Consider the following 17,169-nt stretch of genomic DNA (forward strand, 5'->3'; position numbering starts at 1 on the left):
CCGCTCGGACACGATGAGTCACTCGAGTGGCCTGGAGTGGGGCCCGCTGTTTTTTGTTTGATCGACGATGACGTCACTAGGAAACGGAAGCGTGTCCATCCTTTATGTTGAGCAAATGAGAATATGGAGTTCTATTTCGTACTTACGTAACAATTAAGGAGATAAAAGCGCGTGGTCACGTGTTATTTTTGTCATTAATGACAAATGCAATAGGTGTAGGCACCTTGGCCACTAGAGGGCAGTGTAATGCTTACAAAGATGCAGTAGCAGTGGATAAAGAATATATGCCTGTTTGTATTGTGGATATAACGTTTCTTATTGTCACTACACAAGTTTTATCTATGACCAGGATCCCAAAATACTTTTTTTTTTTAATTGTCTCCACCCAAAGATGGACTAATCTATATCATATCTAACAAAACAAAGCTAATCTTGCTTCGTGGTAATTACACGGATGATTGCATTTGTTAGCCCCGGATGGGATGTCCTGATGGAAATCAACATGCGTTGCCCTCCAGCTCAGTCTTCCACATCCTCACCTTGGCAAGGACAGTTATTTTTAGGCAAAAAGGCTCACCTGCCAAGTGATACTCAGCTAGTAGCTACGTGCATATGAGAGACAGAAGGCTCATACGCATCTGTCTTGTCTTTAAAAAAAAAAAAAGGCAGTGTATGGCAGGCCAGTAAGTGCAAGCTTGGCTGGCCGTCTTTCCCTTCAGACTGGATATAATTGGGTCAGCAGGATGGGGCGCCGAGGGCCTCGTTTGGGCTAAACTTGGCTGAATCTGCTGGGGAGACCTCGATGTGGATCACGATTGAGGGTTGAGATCCTGTTTACTATTTGCCCCAACGTTTTGGTTATATTTGTGTGATCCAAATCGGAATGATGAATGGGTCAAATGAGTCTCCGCTATATCAAACTGCCACAAGATGGCGTCGTAAAAGGGTTTTTATATTTGACTGAGTTTTGGCTTCCGTGAAAATGTCTTTTTTTTTTTTTTTTCTTTTTTTTTCCCCCCCCTGAATCGACGAAAGCCTTAAAAGCAGTCGATTTAAAACAGCCACAAATCAAACGTCGCAGTGACAGATTGACTTACCTGGCCTGCCTACTCACAAAAACGTAAGCCAGAGTGACAACAATCAGCGAGATGCTAATACGAGTTGTTAGACACGGCGGCCTCCAGACCGAGGACTGCGCCACAGTGACTGTCAGGCTCCATTACGGTCCGCACACCTAGCGTGTCACGTCTCGTCATGAAATGCAAGGAAACCTTTATCAGCGTCGCTTTCAATTGACAGCAGCATTTGGCAAACTTGGAATTTTTCCACACCTAAAAGTTGCCGTTAAAGCGAATCAAGACAAGTGTGAATAAACAATGAGGTCGCTCGCTCTGCTTCTACATACGGCGCCTCACATGTTGAGGAAGCAGGTCGCCATGGTAACACAGGCTGAAAGTAACATGAAAGCCAGACACTGGACCGGATGCGGCCACTAACACATATCACAACTGTGCTAACACAGTATTATCGTTTCTTTCAATATTTGTACGACTGGTAGAAAATCTTTAACGCCACATACGGTACACATGAAGCGTATAGTGTCTCTGCTATTGCCATGGCAACCCTGGATTGCTTGTAAAGCTTCGATTGAAATTCAAAAAAATTGTTTGCGCAGATAAGATAATGAATTTATAAAAATGAAGAAATATTAGTATGTTGTTTTTTTATGACTGTTTTTACCAATGCAGTTAAAAGAAAATGACACCATCTGGCAAGGAGCTGCTGCAAGCCACAGCTTGAGGATAAATGCTCACGCGGAGGTCTTTCTTTTAATTCAATTTGCTTTTTCTTTTCTGGTGTTCCAGCCTGAAATAAGAAGTCCAGTCAGTAAAAAGTAAAGCCTGTCTGCCTCAATTTAACAGTGGATGTGCAGTTTGCCGTTTTTATGGCTGACGGAGCGTCCCCCCCCGCCCCCCCTCACACACACACCCCTCTGGGAAGTGAAGCCGTACGCAATGGACGAGGCAGAAACAGCGAGCGCCTCCTTTGCTCTTAATGAGCGCAACAAGGAGGCGCTTAATAGTTCATTAAAAATGATACTGGAGGATAATTCTTGTGTTTAAAGCACCAAGCTTTTTTCTGTTTTCCTCTGATAGTGCTTCTTTGTCGCTCCACCCAGCTGTAGCCTACTTTAATCCCTCAGTGAGAGCCAGTGTGGGGAGCATGGCGGCGTGATTTTTCTTTTATATATATATATTTTTTTTAATTTGCATTTCTTCTCGACGGGGCTGCAGGTTGCCACTAATAGGACCAGACTGTTCCACAGCAGTTAGCTGTCACTGGAAATATTCGTTTGCCCGCAGCATTGCGATACCACATAGGTGGCGCTGTGGAGATATTTTTTTCTTACAGAAAGACGGTACTAAGATGTTCTAAAGAGTTTTTACTTTTTTCAACCTATTGCTCTCTTCCGCGTCTTCCAGCTTTTTAATCTTCTGCACAATTGTGTGACAATCTCATTGTCTTTTAGCATTAGGCACAAACGTTACATATAATCACTCAACTCGCATTCTCGGCCGTCCCCTTCCTTCTATTTTGATCAATTGCTGTGTGTGTTTGAGGAGGCTATTAATCTCAGTGGGCACTGCACTCTAAATTGCCCCATTTGTTTGGATTTCTTTTCTTCTTTTCTTTCCGACTAAATCCCCAGAGAAGAGCTTCTGCGATAAAAAAAAAAAAAAGAAAAATGCTTTTGAAGCCAATTTTGCTTGTTGTGCATTCCAGGCTTTGCAAAGTCAATTAGATTGTACAATACAGAGACGCAGCACTCATGTTACACTTTTCTGCCTATGCATGCATGTATGTTTATTTGTTATTAGGCCGCAGTGGGAAAAAACAAAGTATAAAGTCGTCCAAGGGTCATTGGGAAGTTTGAAATCATATAACGATAAAGCTGGAATTTTAAAAGGTCGCTCGGCAAAACGCAGAACTTTTCGGTAGTTTTCCCAGTAGCTAAATTTGGAATCGTTTATGTTTATTTATTTATTTGAATTATGCCGATGTGAAAACCAGTTGGTGGTGCCAAAAAGGTTGGCAAAATGTCAATGATGTCATCGATTATCATCACATTGTAGTCAACCACAAAAATGTGTCGTTTTTCAAGCCAGCATGAAAAGACCAATGCATTCATTAGTCTCGCTGCGTACGACGCGCAATAACCAAAGACTTTTCTTTCAAGTCTCTGTCCCAATTTACTTGCGGTGCCCACCTACATAATAAAATCTGAATTGGCCCCTAGAGGACTCGTTCTCCCTCCCGCTCGGTCACATGTTCTAGCGACTTACTCTCAGCAAAAAATAAAAAATAAAATATATATATATCACAAGTCACGCTTGATTACATTTGACATCACTTCAAAACATAAATGAGACGTAAAGAAATACCTTTCACTTTGCTTGTGCCGTAGTTCAGGTCGTATCCACAAAGATTGCCTTGACAGCAAAGCCAAAACAAAAAACAAAAAAAGAAATTAAAAAAATATATATATCCACTTGATTAATTGAGGGACAACATGAATATTTTTGAGAGCACTTATTTCTTATTTCAAGCCTTCCGGTGAGTAAATGTGCATCGGCGTGAAGCAAGCAGCCTGAGCTACTAGATTGTGCAGTCTGTCTCTTTTTCACTCTCCCTCACACACACTCCGATTCACACGCACACACACACTTTCACCTCTTCATTGGCCCAGTATAGTGCTGGCTGGCGCTCTCTTTCTCTCCTCTCTGTACTGATGCCCCGCCATCATACTCATTATTTATTACGCATCACTGGATCAATCAAACACAAGCATTTGGTGTGTTTTCCTTCTGATCATTTCTCCGGCTGGTTTTTCCCCCATCGACTCAAAGTTTTAGGTTTTTTTTTCTTATTAGTGGTTTGTTCTAATTATGGATTCGATTGGCTAGCCCTTTGACAATGTTTAACATTAAGTAAGCAAATGTTCATGTTATAATTTGCTTTTTTTTTTTTTTCAAAGTGATAGAACAGGTTCTAATCATCCTCCACGTCTGATTTTATTTCAAGGGCATTATCAGCCAGGCATATTTTTAAGAAGCCGGATGAAAGCCACCCTTATGATTACTTAACGCCGGCTTTTAGAGCTTCTCAACGCTAGATAGACAGCCATAGCGGTAAAGGGAAGCTGCAGAAAATACATTAACTGGTCCCAAAGTACACTTGTGAGAACGTGGAACCTGCAATATGCGGCCTCTTAAGGGCAGCAGAACATCTCTGGGCTGACCCTTCATAAATGCACTAGTGGCTTTTCTCTTTTAATGGACTACTTATTCTTTGGGTTGATTACACATACAATTTGTTCTCAGCCTCATGTAATGACCCCTCCCGATTAAAAAGCAAAACATGCCCAATCGATGTGACAAGAGTATTTTTAAGGAACGTATATCACATTTTAATTATAGTTTCCTTTAAAATAATACTCTTGTATTTGTTTTATTTCAAAAGTTTGACTTAACTGCAGCCTTTCTTCTGATTGGGAACACTCCATCGTGGCACTTTCTGGTTCAATCGGCCAATCAGAGTGGGCTGGGAATCTGGAACATACCAAGGTACCGTTAGTACGATGCTGACCTCTGCTGGCCATAAGAAGAACCTGCAATTGAGCACAGGATTTGATTTATTATTCATAAATACAGGGGAAGCAAACTTCCAAAGAAATCAAGTGGATGTCATGTTAAGTCAATGTTATGATTTTATACTTGTATTATCAGCATCAACGATGTGCCGAGTGTTCAACTACACTTGACAGATTAAACACTGTCAACTTCCTCCTGCCAGATGGATGTGCAGGATAATCCCATTGATTTTGCTACCCAGAGCAAGACAGTAAGGTAAGGTGAGACGCTGAGCCGCAGCGTAAGTGCCATCAAAATCTACACCCCCCCCCCCCTCGCATATCCATGTCCTTGCACTTCAGTTTGTCGATCAGTTTGCTGTCTCGAGGGCAGATAAAACCCAGCCCATATTCCGGCCACACCTGAAAAGAAGCGGAAAGATGAAAAATGAGAGGGTCACTTCTAATTATATATTGCAATAAATACTACACTAAACTTAAAAGAAAACAAATGAAGCGCAAAATGGTAAAAACTAACTTTTAATAGTGCACTCAGACCTACAAATCCAAAATGTCAAACAGGTTATATGATTAAATGTCGCTATATTGGCACAAGATGTCTTAAAATTGTGCACATGGAGGCAAATGGATCCCCTTTATTATATTAACTTTTTTTTTTGTATCGCTTGAGGCATACAAATAAAACACACCTCCCGTTTGTTGAGTTCGAAATGTCTACAAGAAATAAAACACAGGCCTCCTAAGGCCTAAGACACGATGCAACCACACGTAAACACACATCGTACATTGACTAATGTCCACCGTGCAGTTTGCCTCAACCACGTGGAAGAGACCGTTTGAAAGTTCCGCCTGCCACCAAGTGAAGATGATGTAGTTGCTGTAAACATTACCAGCACGCTTCCTCTTTATGTCAGCTCCTCATCTCCGCCGTAAAGGTAATTGTTGCTTCCGGCCGGCTGCACATACTCCTCCGTTTTGTCCCAATCCGACACCCAGCCACCTCCGGAACCCCCGTTGGGGTCGGCCCCCTGGTCGGTGGCGCCGTAGCCGCCGCTCGTACGGTAAAGCTCCTCGGTCTCGTTGGCCAACTCGTCCTCGTCCAGGATGCCGCACTTTTCGTCGTTGAGCTGCTCCGGCTCGGCCCAGGCTTGCTTCTCTCCGGATGCAAAGAGGCCTTGGAGACACGATAAAAATAATTACAATGGGGGAAAAAAAAAAATCTGACCGAGGGGCAACAAAATTAAAGAAGATTATCAGCGGCAAAATCGAACCCCTGACTTGTTTTTTAAGTATCTGTACTTCAACCTAATTATAGAATGTGACGATCGGAAGGAACGAGGTGTCGAAGGCACATACCATAAAATATAACGCCTCCGTAATGAACAAGAGAGGCGATGAGAAACACACCTTGCCACTCTTCCCGCGTCTACAAGTAAAAGGAAAAGAGCTTGAGAAGAAATCTTGGTGCAAAGTCTGACAAATCAACGACAATTACCTTATGTTTCGTCATGGCACCGACTATGAGCGGGCAAACCATACCGGACAGCGTGCCCACCCCATTGGAGATGCCCATGAGGATGCTGGCATAGCGTGGAGCAATGTCCAAGTGGTTAACATTGAATCCTGGACCAATTAAAAAAAATAAAATTGAATCAGTTGCTTTTATTTGATTTTTGGGTGACTTTACCTGATATTGCAAATCCTGAAAATCCCACGGCCAGAACCAAGAAGGAGATAGCCACACCCTTGGTGTGTGAGAAGCCCACCACCAGCAGCAGCGTGGCCTCCATGCCAAAGCCTGCAAGAAAAAAAAAAAAAGGTCTATATCATTGTTGGTAATGACCTCAAGTTTCCTGCGCACTGAACTGTATGCACAATGCCAATGTTCTCCATTTCACCACACTATTGATTCCTTCCGCTGTTTAAAAATAACACATACCGAGTCACGCTGCTCTCAGCACACTTCCATAGCGCGAATAAACAATTGCAGTATATTTCTGTGCTCTTGGCAAAACATTTGTCCAAAAGCCAACAAGGTGTTGGACAATAAAAGTTTTGAAAATTACTATAACGCTGACAAATATACCTAAATAGTCCCTCCCACGTCAAAAAAAAAAAAAAGACAAACTACAGTTGGTTTGCTTTCCTTACCGCCACAGTTCATGAGTTTTCTGACATTGGTCGTGGTCATGATGTGGTTGCAACGCAGGTAGTCGGCGAGCTGGCCTCCGATTGGCACAATAATGGTCATGACCAGGTGGGGAAGAGCTGACACTATTCCCACCTGCATTGACCACACACACACACACACACACACACACACACACACACACACACACACACACACACACACAAAGAAATCACCAAAGGCGGCCAAAGTACTCAGACTTTGTGCTCAAGTGAATCTTTTCCCATCAAGGGCTCACCTTGCTAATCTCAAAGCCAAACACCTCCTCAAAGTAGGCGGGCTGGCTGATGAGGAGCAAATAGAAGGTCCAGCTCCTGCAGAAGTTTGCCACAATGATGGCGTACACGGGCATGGACGTGAAAAAGGCCCTCCAGGGTGTGTTGAATTTCTGGAGCACAGCGCAAGCCCATCATCCGTCGGCTGACGAGCACGAGGAGAAGAACGTTAAGATATACTCACCGACACCGAATGTTGAGCCGACTCGCCGATGCTCTCCTCGATGTATTTCCTCTCCTCCTCTGTGATGGTGGGATGGGCGGCGGGACTTTCATAAGACACCATGAACCAGAAGCAGTACCACATGATACCAAAACTTCCTGGCAGGCAGAAGGTCAAAAACAACAAAGTGTGGAGATTTGATTGATCTTGAAAAAAAAAAAAGATGTTGACTCAATGGACTGGCTTACCGTAGACATAGAAGACTGAAGACCATCCTGAGTACTGGACCAGGATTCCAGCCAATGGCATAGCAATCACGGCACCCGCATAAGAACCTTACAAATAGAAAATTGGTTAATCAGTCAAAATACATTTCCTTAACACAAATGACTACTTTCCTATTGGCCGAGGCTTGGGCGCCATCTTATCTAAACAGGACAATGAATGAGGTGTACCACAAAAGGCTGTCGTAGCCAGGCGACTTCTTTCGAGTGGAGGCGCCCATTTGGCCCAAATGCCGTGACAGGCCGGGTAGGACACCCCCTGGTGGATGACAACCAAAGACAGATTTTGTATGGTGATAGATGGCGGGCGTAAAGAGAAGGCAGGATTGGTTGACTGCCGGTCGACAGGTAGAAAAGAGCCCGTCACCTCCACAAGGCCTTGAAACACCCGGACGATGATGACGCAGCCAAAGTGCATGCGAGCTGCCGATGGGATGAGCATGTTGAGGAAAGAAGTGGCCACAATGGCAAATCCAAACACCCTGAAAAAAGAAGAAAAGCTAGCAAGGCAAAGTCCTTCCGAGAAATGCCGTGGCGGGGCTAGCTAACCTGTTAGCGGCAAACTTTTGACAGATGAACCCTCCGGGAATTTGCGTCACGATGTAACCCCAGAAGAAGGAGCCGTGGATCATTCCGACCGTCTCCGGATCCCAATCGAACTGCGCTTTCTGTAAAAGACACGGGGGGTTACTTACAAGGCCGCCGCATGGTGTTTAGATGGCATCTCCTGGCCCTGCTCACCACGATGATCTCCTTGTCGTCCCTGTAGACGGTGTGGCTGTTGACCATGCTGACGATGGCCACGCCCAGGTTGCAACGGATGCCGAAGGAGATGCAGAAGCCGATGCCGGAGAGGATGGCGATGATGTAGCGGCGGGGCAGGCCGAAGCACGTGCAATCCACCACCGGCAGCTCCTTCTCTTCCACCAGCTCCGGCCGACCCTCGGCCGACAGCTCGATGGTCTCGCCGTTCTCCTGCTTCTTTTCCAGAGCCCTGTGAACAAAAAAAGTATATCTAATAAAATGTCCTTGTTGAAAGGAGTGACATGCAAAAGCACAAAGCCAAGAGGTTCAAACGCATATTCTTGCAGTCAAGTATTAATAGATTTTCTCAAGTATGAATTATTAATATCTCTGAAAGCCTTGGACTATTTTTATCATTTTTTTTTTTTTTTTCCTTATTTCCATCTTTATTTTTTTTCCCCAACATCGCTGACACACAAAGCTTTACAACGTCCAGCTGTTTATTTCATATGTACAGTTTTTTGTTTTCTTTTTTTTTTCCCCCACTATGGCGCTTTGGCTTTACCATGAATTAAAGACAATCCGCTGTAATCCTTGCAGGTTACTTTACCTGAGCTTGTTGCTCTCCTATGAGGACACGCTTTGGACGCTTGTCACACGCTTGCATGAATGATACAATACTGTATTTGTGATTTATTTAAAAATAATAATAATAAAATCATTTGACTAGTCAAGGAACTTTCCTCCCTCAGTCCTAATCATTAGATTTTTTTGTGTGTGTAATTTATCATGTTAGCAAGCTTCTTTAAAAAATAAAAATAAAAAAAGGGGGGTATTTAAGTTCATGATTCAAAACTGAGGAATTTAAAATTCTCGACTTGTGAAAGTGTGAGTACTTTGTCTAATCAGGCCTACGTTGACTTAAGACCCAACCTTGCTTCCTTCATCCGGGTGTGGCGTGCAGCTGGGAGCGCGTTACGCACGAAAGCGAGAGCGGCGGCACGTGGACCGCAGGACCAAGTGTCCACTGACCTAATCTCGAGGCCTGCTAGGGGAAGGGTTTAGGTACACCGTGACGAGTTATACCGGGGCGGGGCAAGGTGTACGGGCCCCGCGGGGGGATTTACGTGGCTCGACAGCTTGAAGAAGAGAGAGGCTATTTCTGGATAGGATTTAAGTGTTTAGACACTAGATCAAATCCCGCACAGAAAGAAAGAAAAGGGAAGTCCATCAACAACTCAGTGGAAACACTCAGCTATGTTCGGCCATGTTCCGATATTGGATCAGAAGCGGAAAAAGTACTCACACTCTGCTTTAAGTAGGTGGACAGATTTTTTTGGGGGGGAAAGTATCACAAGTTAGTCTCCGCTTGATTTCAAGCAGCTAATAATAGCCAGAGCGTCTTGACTTGTTGTGGTTGGTGTCCATTCCATGAGTAGAGAAGGATGGAGCTGTCCAAACCATTTTTAAATTTGATTATTGTTCACTCTTTTAAGCTATTGCATGACTGCTAAGTCATTAATTATTGATGGCGGTTTCCCGTGTGCTATACTTGACATTGAGCAGCCCCGTAATAGAGACTCAAGAAAACATGATCTCATTTTCCCTGTGGAAATTTTGAAATATTGTCAATGTTTTTCTGCGGTTGTTTTATTGTTTATAATTCATATCAATGTGTGGACATTATGTGTGTATAAATATGTGTAAAGACTTTTTTCTTGGTACCTACCCATATATTTTGCCCAGAGTTTTGGCAGCCACAGCCTTAAACCTGTCCGGCCGGATCTCCATCCTCACTCGTCCAGCCCGTGCGCGCTTCCCAACAGCTTAGTCCTGTGCTGGTGCGCACGCTTCTTGGATCCCGCTAACACATCCAAACTTCAACAAAAAAAGAAATTAGTTTAAAAAAAAACAAAAAAACTTTGAATGCAGCTGAAGCACCCACCTCTAGCTGCCTTGGAGTCAAATTGATTTCAAAAACATTGTGTTGTCCTCAGTTTTGTGAAGATAGAAAATCAAAAGAAATGATTACGTTCTGGGGAGGTGGGATGCCCACAGGAGGCAACTTGGGACGGAAGTCATGGCTGAAGGCTGTCTCTCGCCTGAGTCCAGATTACCGCAGCCTAATCTCCCCGAGTGAGTGGGACCGCTAGAGTGAGTCCCAGGTATAGATCTCCCCCCCCCCTCTTCCTCCCCACACACACACACTCACACACACGCCATGAGGCGGCGCACCATGAATGGAAGGAGAGAAAACAAATGTGAAGCGAGAAAGCACTGGGTGGGGTGGGAAGAAATGTGAGAAAAAACATCAGGCATTGTGCATTGTAAATGAAAACACATTTTGCATTGCGTAAAAAAAATCCTAATTGTCATTTGGTAATACTGAGAGCAATGAATAACCATTAAAATGTGGAAATGATCATTTGCTATGGAATCTTGTTTATTTGTACTACAAATACACAAAAAATGTTCACAACATGCACCTCCTGAGAGTATACTCGCTATTCAGATACAACTCTGTTGCAGGTCTTTGGCCGAGATGGTTCTGAGGGAGCGCGAGGAAGAACGAGAGGAGGAAGAGGGAAAGAGGGGAGGAAAAGGCATGGAGGAAGGAGGCGGGGACAGATAAGGTGGGACAGAGATGACAGAGGGCGTGGCCGAAAGGGAACCATAGCCGGTTCCGCCCCGCAGGTCCGCCTCACCGGCGGCTTGGAAATACATCGAAGGCGAGCCCGTCGGATCTAGACAAGTTTTTTTTTTTTTTTTTTAAATCTACTGTAGAAATTTGAAACATTAACTGAATTTACCAGATGTCATTGACATGATACCTGAGTCTTCTTCAAGTTGGGTGTGTAGGTAAGGTTGTTTGCTGTAGAACTTGCTGTAGATGCAGTACACAACAGCCATGAAGGTGCACGTTCCAGCTGCCGCCACAATGAAGATGCCTACTTTGCTGTTGTCTTGGTCTACATGGCCATCTTATCAGTGGTTTGAGGGAGGGACAAGTACTGTATAAATACTTGTTTCCTTGGTCCTAATTTCACTCCCGACATTTGAGATGACAAATAAATTCGACACCAAAACACCTGAAAATGCCATCTGGACATTCTGGACTCACGTGTTAGTTTTGGGTCGACATGGCCGGCCTCTTGGTTCCTTAGCGCGGCCAGGATGTGAGCCGGCGGAGGGAGTGCCGGCGGGTCCTGGTGGGTGTGGAGGCTGCAGCTCACGGCAGGTAGCAGCAGCAGGAAAAGCGAAAAAAGGTCTGCCATGGAGATCGGCTAGAGGTGCACTGACAAGCAAGCCCTTTCAATGGTGAGGATTGTGCCTACCTGAGGTGGGAGGAGGTTTCGGTCGTCGTCCTATCTGACTTGGCGAGGCAAAGCGCATCCAAGACAACCGAGCTCCCAAGACACAAGCATTTCCACATGGGACACACGCACACGGGTTGGTTTCCCACACAACAAGCACACAAACAAGCATGGAAGCAGTTTAAAAGCAGATACCATTTTGTGTCTTCCTTAAAAAAAACGATGCAGGTTTGGAAGAACACAAAATTGTTATAAAACAGTTCAAAGAACCACTTTAATGAGAAAAATGTTTTCATAACAATGTTACATAAAAGGCTATTTTCTGTACATCTTTGAAAATTCACAGGAAATGTTTAAACTGTACATGGCACTTTTTTTTTTTTTCCCTGGAAAAAGGCACTTGCCATTTCTATACTGGCATCAATAAATCACTTTTGTTCACAACTTTCTCACCTGTACACCAAACAAACACCTTCCAAACAATACCAAGGCAAAACAGACGTAGAAAATATTACAAACCTACAAAAATTCAATACGCCATTGGAATTTGTCTGCTGGTGTCTGACCTGTGGAATGAAACCGACTTGACGGATACGAGCAAAAATTCCTAAAAGGTCTCAGCGGACAGGTTGATCTCGCCAACGACTGAAGAGCTCACATTATTTGAGTTCCCATATAGATCCTGAAATTTAGGCTCAGAAATGTAGTACCGCAATATCAACCATTTCGTGTCATAACAATATAACATCCAAATGTTACCTTTGGGTCGGTCCCCGTTGTCGTGATACAAGATTGCGAATAAGCGGGGATCAGTTCGAACCCGGCTCGCGGTGCCACGGGCCGACGTCGGTCATGTCGTTCAGTGGGGTTTCACACTTGGTGCTAATAACTCTGTACTCGTTGAGTGTTACCATGCCAGAGCGAGGCTGTCTTGCCTTCCTGTCCCGGTGAAGCGTGTAGAAGAAGCCCACCGGCACGGGTAGCATTGCAAAGATGATCAGCGAGGCTAAGACGGCCAGAGCCCAGCCTGGGTAGGGCACGGCAATCTCGGAAGTCTGGGAGATGAAAAAAATATAAAAATCAACGGCAAAGGCTTTACACCTCATATTTAGTAAGCCTCATTTTGTAACCCAAATGGCTTAGGATCATTTGGAAGCTTTTGGAGAACGTCGACGAGAATCCTTACCAGCCATGATTGTTTGACCGAATTGATATCAAGAGGAAATCAGTGTGATGCTGCGTACCGTCTCTTTATTCCACACCATGTAAGTTGGCGTTTTGATGAACATGCGAATGCACGTGGCCGCCAGCAGTGTCAACATGGCCAGCTGACAAATGTACTTCCACAGATACTTGTAGACCACAGAGGGACGCCAACCCAGCATTTCCTCAATGTCGTCCAGAAACCTTTGAAGAAAGGGGGGAAGAAAAAAAAATATAAGACGTAAAGATGACTTTTGCCGCATTTTTCCTCACCTGTCCGCTCCGTACAGCCAAGACACGCTGAAATTCTCAAACACCACCACGATGATGAGCGGCAAGGTGGCCGAGTAATCGTCAAACATCATGACAAAGTAGTTCCCGGAACGCTGAGTGAAGAGCAGGCCGATCAGGAAGCCGACGAGGCAGCTCAAAACTAAACGGCAAACGGTCGAGATGATATCAACGTGCGTTTCTGACGACGGGAGGAGGCGAAGCGCTACTTCACCTGTGAGTTTGGTCTTGTTGTTTGCCAGAATCTTGAAGCGGTCGGTGAGCGGCGCCAGGATGCCTTCCATGGTGCCGAACATGGTGCTGAGGCCCAAGTTGAGCAGCATGAGGAAGAATAGCGCAGACCAGAAGGGGCTGCCGGGCAACAGCGACATGGCCTCTGTGAAGACGATGAAAACCAGGCCGGTCCCCTGCACCCCCTGAAAACACACACATTGGTCATTTTACGCATTGGGAGACTAAAACCAATCATGGCATTGAAGGTCAAAAACTGCACCTTCTCCATCTCCTTTTCCGGGTTACAATCAGTTAAGTTGCCCGGGATGTGGCTTCCGTGTTGTTTGAACCAATCGCGGTACGCTTGCAAGCCCAAAGAGCCGAGGTCCGAGTGGTTGAAGCTTGGCAACATGTTTTGGTCCACGAGTCCGTTTTGGGCCTGCGCCAACAGCAGCTTCAGGTTACTGAGGAAAGAGAAAAATAAACAAACTGAACCAAAAATGTAAACACAGAACTTTTACGTATTTTGTTTCGAGTCCAACGTACCTCACCACGCACTCCGCGGTGATCTTATTGGCACGGAAGCCGAGCACGGCAAACACCACCAGGGTGGCCAGCACCGACGTGAAGAAGTTGATGAAAGACACGGTGTAGGCGTCACGGTGGCAGTTGTTGTTTCGGGGATTGTAGGAAGAGTAAGCGATAATGGAACCGAAACCCAGGCCCAGAGCAAAGAAGACCTGCGTGGCCGCCTGTCGCCACACCTGCATGTCTCCCCAGATGGCCAACTGGAAGTGCCAATGACCGCATTTAGGTGACAATGTTGAACAAAAGAAATCTTGATCGAGATCTGCCGTTACCTTGGGGTAGAACATGTAGGTGATTCCATCCAAGGCCCCTTCAAGGAGAAGACCTCTCACCAGGAAGCAGAACAGCACCACGTAGGGAAAGATGGAGGAGAAGTACATCACCTAAGAAGTTTCAAAGCAACAAGATTTAGACCAACGACATCACAAAAGCACGTTGACGTGCAGAAAATTCCAGTGGTTTGCTTTTTTGAAGTGTTAAAAGGACCTTGACGGAGCTCTTGATCCCCTTGAACATTCCCAAGCAAACAATGACCCAGGCGGCCAGCAGACAGCCCACAATGTACGGGTTGAAGGAGCCCACGTCATTGATGCTGTCTGTGATGTTTAGCGCTTTGCGGTACCAGAAGTAGGACGTGGTGGAGTTGGTCTGACATTCACTATCTGAAAAGACAACAAGATGATGAGGATGTTTCTTTTTCTCAACTATCATCAGACATGAGAACTGCATCTACCTGTTGTGTTGACCTCCTCTGGACACGACGTCCAAGGTAAAGGTGACTGAAAGGAGTTGCCAAGGTAGAAAATGCTCCATGCCAGGATTACGTTATAGTAGAGCGCCACAAAGAAGCATACCTGAGAGAACACAATTGTTTATCAGTGGACAAATTTGGCATGAGACATTACGTTTCTCCGTGTATCAACTTTGAGGTGAACGTTCTGAACTGACCACACAGCTGGAGTAGCCAATTCCCACAAGCCTGGGCGAGATTGACTTCCATACACCGATGCTTCCCTGTCTGATGGCCTGACCGGCAGCCAGCTCCAGGAAGAACAAGGGAATACCCACAAGAAGCATCATCAGCACGTAGAGCAACAAAAAAGATCCTGTGGACATATGACGACAAAAAAAAAAAAAGTCAATATTTCTAAATAATAAAATGACTTTGAAAAATGTATATATTCTCACCCCCTCCATTTTGATGGCACAAATATGGAAACCTCCAGACATTGCCAAGCCCAACGCTGAATCCTACTTGGGCCAGAAAGTACTCAATTTTACTGTTCCAGCCTGCTCGGGCGTCAGGCTCGGAAACATCTGGATTCTCTTCTTGGAAGCTGGTCTCCACCTCAGAGAGGTGTTTCTCCATCTATGAAAACAAGAAGAAACACCATAATTATCAAAGTAAACATTTAGGTGGTAATTGCTGTCAAACATTTGACATATTTTAAGACAGAAAATACTTGTGGTGATTATATGCTTCCAAGTTATTAGATAAAAGTCGTTTTTGTCCACTTTATAATGTGACGAAGTTAAAAAAAAAATTACTATTGTACGACTGAGGTCATTTGGCGGTATTTATTATCTAAGCATCTTACGAACAATACAAAACAAAAACAAAACGTCAATTCCCCCGCTACGGTTATAAAATGTATCAAAACTAACCTGAGCAGTCTGTAATGTAGTTTACGAATAAGTCCAGGAGTAGAAATGTGGAAAATACTGACGATAGAAATCTTGACGAGAACGTACGTGGCTACAGTTTCGAGCTCGATAGAAAAGACACCGACGTCTGTGAAATTATATACTGAATAGACCGCTATAACAAGAATAAAATAAAACACTGTTGAGATTTTATACTGTATAAAAATGTAAACCACTAGCGTAGAACGACTACCGCATTTTTCTAAACGAGCTAACCGCATGTAGACCTCGTCTACGTGCCGCGTTCACTGGCATTTTAAACTGTCGGGATTTTCGTTATAATACGCGGAAGAAAGGCTCGTTTACCTGAAAGTATTTGATAGTCATCCACCTCAAAGGCTTCCGATTTCTCTGTTTAACTATACTTATAGCAATTAGTTTGATTATACGTTGTTGAAAGCTAACACAAAGTGTTTTTGCCTAGAATCCTACGCACGTTTGGGCCCTGAAGGCAACACAACTCACATTAAAGTCCTCGCCCACGTGCTGCGTTCACAGATATTGGCTTGCTAAGAGAAATCGTCATAAACGGTGAAACAAAAAAAGAAACAAAAAAGGGATCTGAAAGGTCGTGACCTATAGTAGTTCCCTGTCCAAACGGCAATGACTTTCTAATTGCTACTTAAACCTGGTAGCAATTAAGTTACCTCAAACCGAAAGCTCAAATCTACGTGATTTTGAAGGCAGCACAATGCACAACATTAGAATATTATATTACGTGAGTGGGTAAACAAATTAATCACATGAACGCATGTATCGGAGGGGAGAAAAAATGTTCTGTTTTGTTTGTTTTTAAAAAAAAAAAAAAAAAAAAAAAGAACGCATGTGTCAAAACAAGATCACAAAAAAGTATTTCACGTTGACAACACATTTTCTACGATTCCAAAACGTCATCACTTTTTTTTTTTTTTTTACTAAGTAACGTAAAGGAAAGTTCCCTGTAACATCGTTTGAAATTCGTCAGTTTTTAAAACAATCCAATCCTTTTTGTCTGCTACTTTTCTTAGGGTTAAATACACTAAGACGTAAACTGACGCAATAATAAGCTTCTATTACACCACGTCCGATCAGAGGGATTGAGAAATGCTATTGATCTTATTCATATTAAAGAATCGATTTTTCTTGACATTGACAGGTTGGTATGTGACGCAATAGTGAATTTTACGGAGCGCACTGTCTACATCGTCACACACGCTGCCACGTATGCCACTTTAAAGTCAAAACAGCGCACAAAAACATGAAGGCAATGGCAAAAACGCACCGCATGGTGTACGCAAAGTGCCATGAAGTATTCTCAAAGTGTTAACAGGTTTTAAATACCTTATTCGTTGAAAGAATTTGCGGGTAAATGTCCTTAAAAACAAAAGTTGATGCTTCTTTTGCCGCTACTTGAGCCAACTCCGCCTATCTCCTTCATTGGTCCATAATGGGGGCTCGTTGTGAAAAGTGACAATTACTAAACAACTTGCATAGAAAAAGCGCAATACAAATCTAATGTACTATAAATTATTATTCTTTCCATCCAAGACAGTGGATGGAAGAACCGAAATG

At 44.0% G+C, this 17,169-nt stretch overlaps 3 protein-coding genes across 6 annotated transcripts; all 3 read right to left on the reverse strand.

Annotated features, from left to right (window-relative positions):
- Window positions 1–1,998: 1,998 nt before the first annotated feature.
- Window positions 1,999–10,330, reverse strand: LOC147039335 (vesicular glutamate transporter 1-like). 2 transcript variants are annotated; one of them, XM_085904440.1, is made up of 14 exons: window positions 10,035–10,176; window positions 8,303–8,555; window positions 8,111–8,229; window positions 7,929–8,043; window positions 7,733–7,820; window positions 7,526–7,612; window positions 7,299–7,435; window positions 7,078–7,227; window positions 6,803–6,935; window positions 6,339–6,449; window positions 6,147–6,274; window positions 6,008–6,077; window positions 5,542–5,825; window positions 1,999–5,053 (listed from the first exon to the last, which is right to left on the reverse strand). In XM_085904440.1, exons 1-13 carry the CDS (start codon window positions 10,094–10,096, stop codon window positions 5,557–5,559), a joined length of 1,722 nt encoding a protein of 573 aa, XP_085760566.1. In that variant the 5' UTR covers window positions 10,097–10,176; the 3' UTR covers window positions 1,999–5,053; window positions 5,542–5,556. The 2 variants fall into 2 exon arrangements, with proteins under 2 accessions (XP_085760566.1, XP_085760565.1); XM_085904439.1 differs by adding an exon at window positions 10,251–10,330 and having other exon boundaries at window positions 2,000–5,825; window positions 10,035–10,183.
- A 474-nt stretch (window positions 10,331–10,804) lies between these two features.
- On the reverse strand, window positions 10,805–11,915 carry LOC147039336 (uncharacterized). 3 transcript variants are annotated; one of them, XM_085904467.1, is made up of 4 exons: window positions 11,641–11,915; window positions 11,427–11,527; window positions 11,137–11,286; window positions 10,805–11,049 (listed from the first exon to the last, which is right to left on the reverse strand). In XM_085904467.1, exons 1-4 carry the CDS (start codon window positions 11,913–11,915, stop codon window positions 10,814–10,816), a joined length of 762 nt encoding a protein of 253 aa, XP_085760593.1. In that variant the 3' UTR covers window positions 10,805–10,813. The 3 variants fall into 3 exon arrangements, with proteins under 3 accessions (XP_085760593.1, XP_085760595.1, XP_085760596.1); XM_085904469.1 differs by having other exon boundaries at window positions 11,427–11,573; window positions 11,641–11,791; XM_085904470.1 differs by having other exon boundaries at window positions 11,427–11,704.
- On the reverse strand, window positions 11,866–16,078 carry LOC147039337 (sodium-dependent neutral amino acid transporter B(0)AT2-like). Its single transcript, XM_085904437.1, has 12 exons — window positions 15,925–16,078; window positions 15,103–15,283; window positions 14,863–15,020; window positions 14,648–14,768; window positions 14,401–14,576; window positions 14,187–14,297; window positions 13,873–14,114; window positions 13,607–13,790; window positions 13,328–13,529; window positions 13,096–13,255; window positions 12,864–13,026; window positions 11,866–12,674 (listed from the first exon to the last, which is right to left on the reverse strand). The coding sequence occupies exons 1-12, from the start codon at window positions 15,943–15,945 to the stop codon at window positions 12,429–12,431; spliced, it is 1,965 nt and encodes a 654-aa protein (XP_085760563.1). The 5' UTR covers window positions 15,946–16,078; the 3' UTR covers window positions 11,866–12,428.
- Between the last annotated feature and the right edge of the window lie 1,091 nt (window positions 16,079–17,169).

Source organism: Syngnathus leptorhynchus, chromosome 22 (assembly GCF_054491065.1).
Source record: "Syngnathus leptorhynchus isolate UIUO chromosome 22, UIUO_Slep, whole genome shotgun sequence".
Classification (NCBI taxonomy): domain Eukaryota; kingdom Metazoa; phylum Chordata; class Actinopteri; order Syngnathiformes; family Syngnathidae; genus Syngnathus; species Syngnathus leptorhynchus.

Coding starts and splice junctions, on each gene's coding strand:
- LOC147039335 (XM_085904440.1), bottom strand. CDS start 10,096: ATGGAGATCCGGCCGGACAGGTTTAAGGCTGTGGCTGCCAAAACTCTG. Junction 6,450..6,802: donor AAAACTCATGAACTGTGGCG/GTAAGGAAAGCA, acceptor TTTTTCTTGCAG/GCTTTGGCATGGAGGCCACG. Junction 6,275..6,338: donor TTCAGGATTTGCAATATCAG/GTAAAGTCACCC, acceptor TAATTGGTCCAG/GATTCAATGTTAACCACTTG.
- LOC147039337 (XM_085904437.1), bottom strand. CDS start 15,945: ATGACTATCAAATACTTTCAG. Junction 14,577..14,647: donor AGAGGAGGTCAACACAACAG/GTAGATGCAGTT, acceptor TTGTCTTTTCAG/ATAGTGAATGTCAGACCAAC. Junction 13,791..13,872: donor ACCGCGGAGTGCGTGGTGAG/GTACGTTGGACT, acceptor CTCTTTCCTCAG/TAACCTGAAGCTGCTGTTGG.
- LOC147039336 (XM_085904467.1), bottom strand. CDS start 11,915: ATGAAAACATTTTTCTCATTAAAGTGGTTCTTTGAACTGTTTTATAAC. Junction 11,528..11,640: donor GAAACCTCCTCCCACCTCAG/GTAGGCACAATC, acceptor CGTGAGCTGCAG/CCTCCACACCCACCAGGACC. Junction 11,050..11,136: donor CCAACTTGAAGAAGACTCAG/GTATCATGTCAA, acceptor AAACTTGTCTAG/ATCCGACGGGCTCGCCTTCG.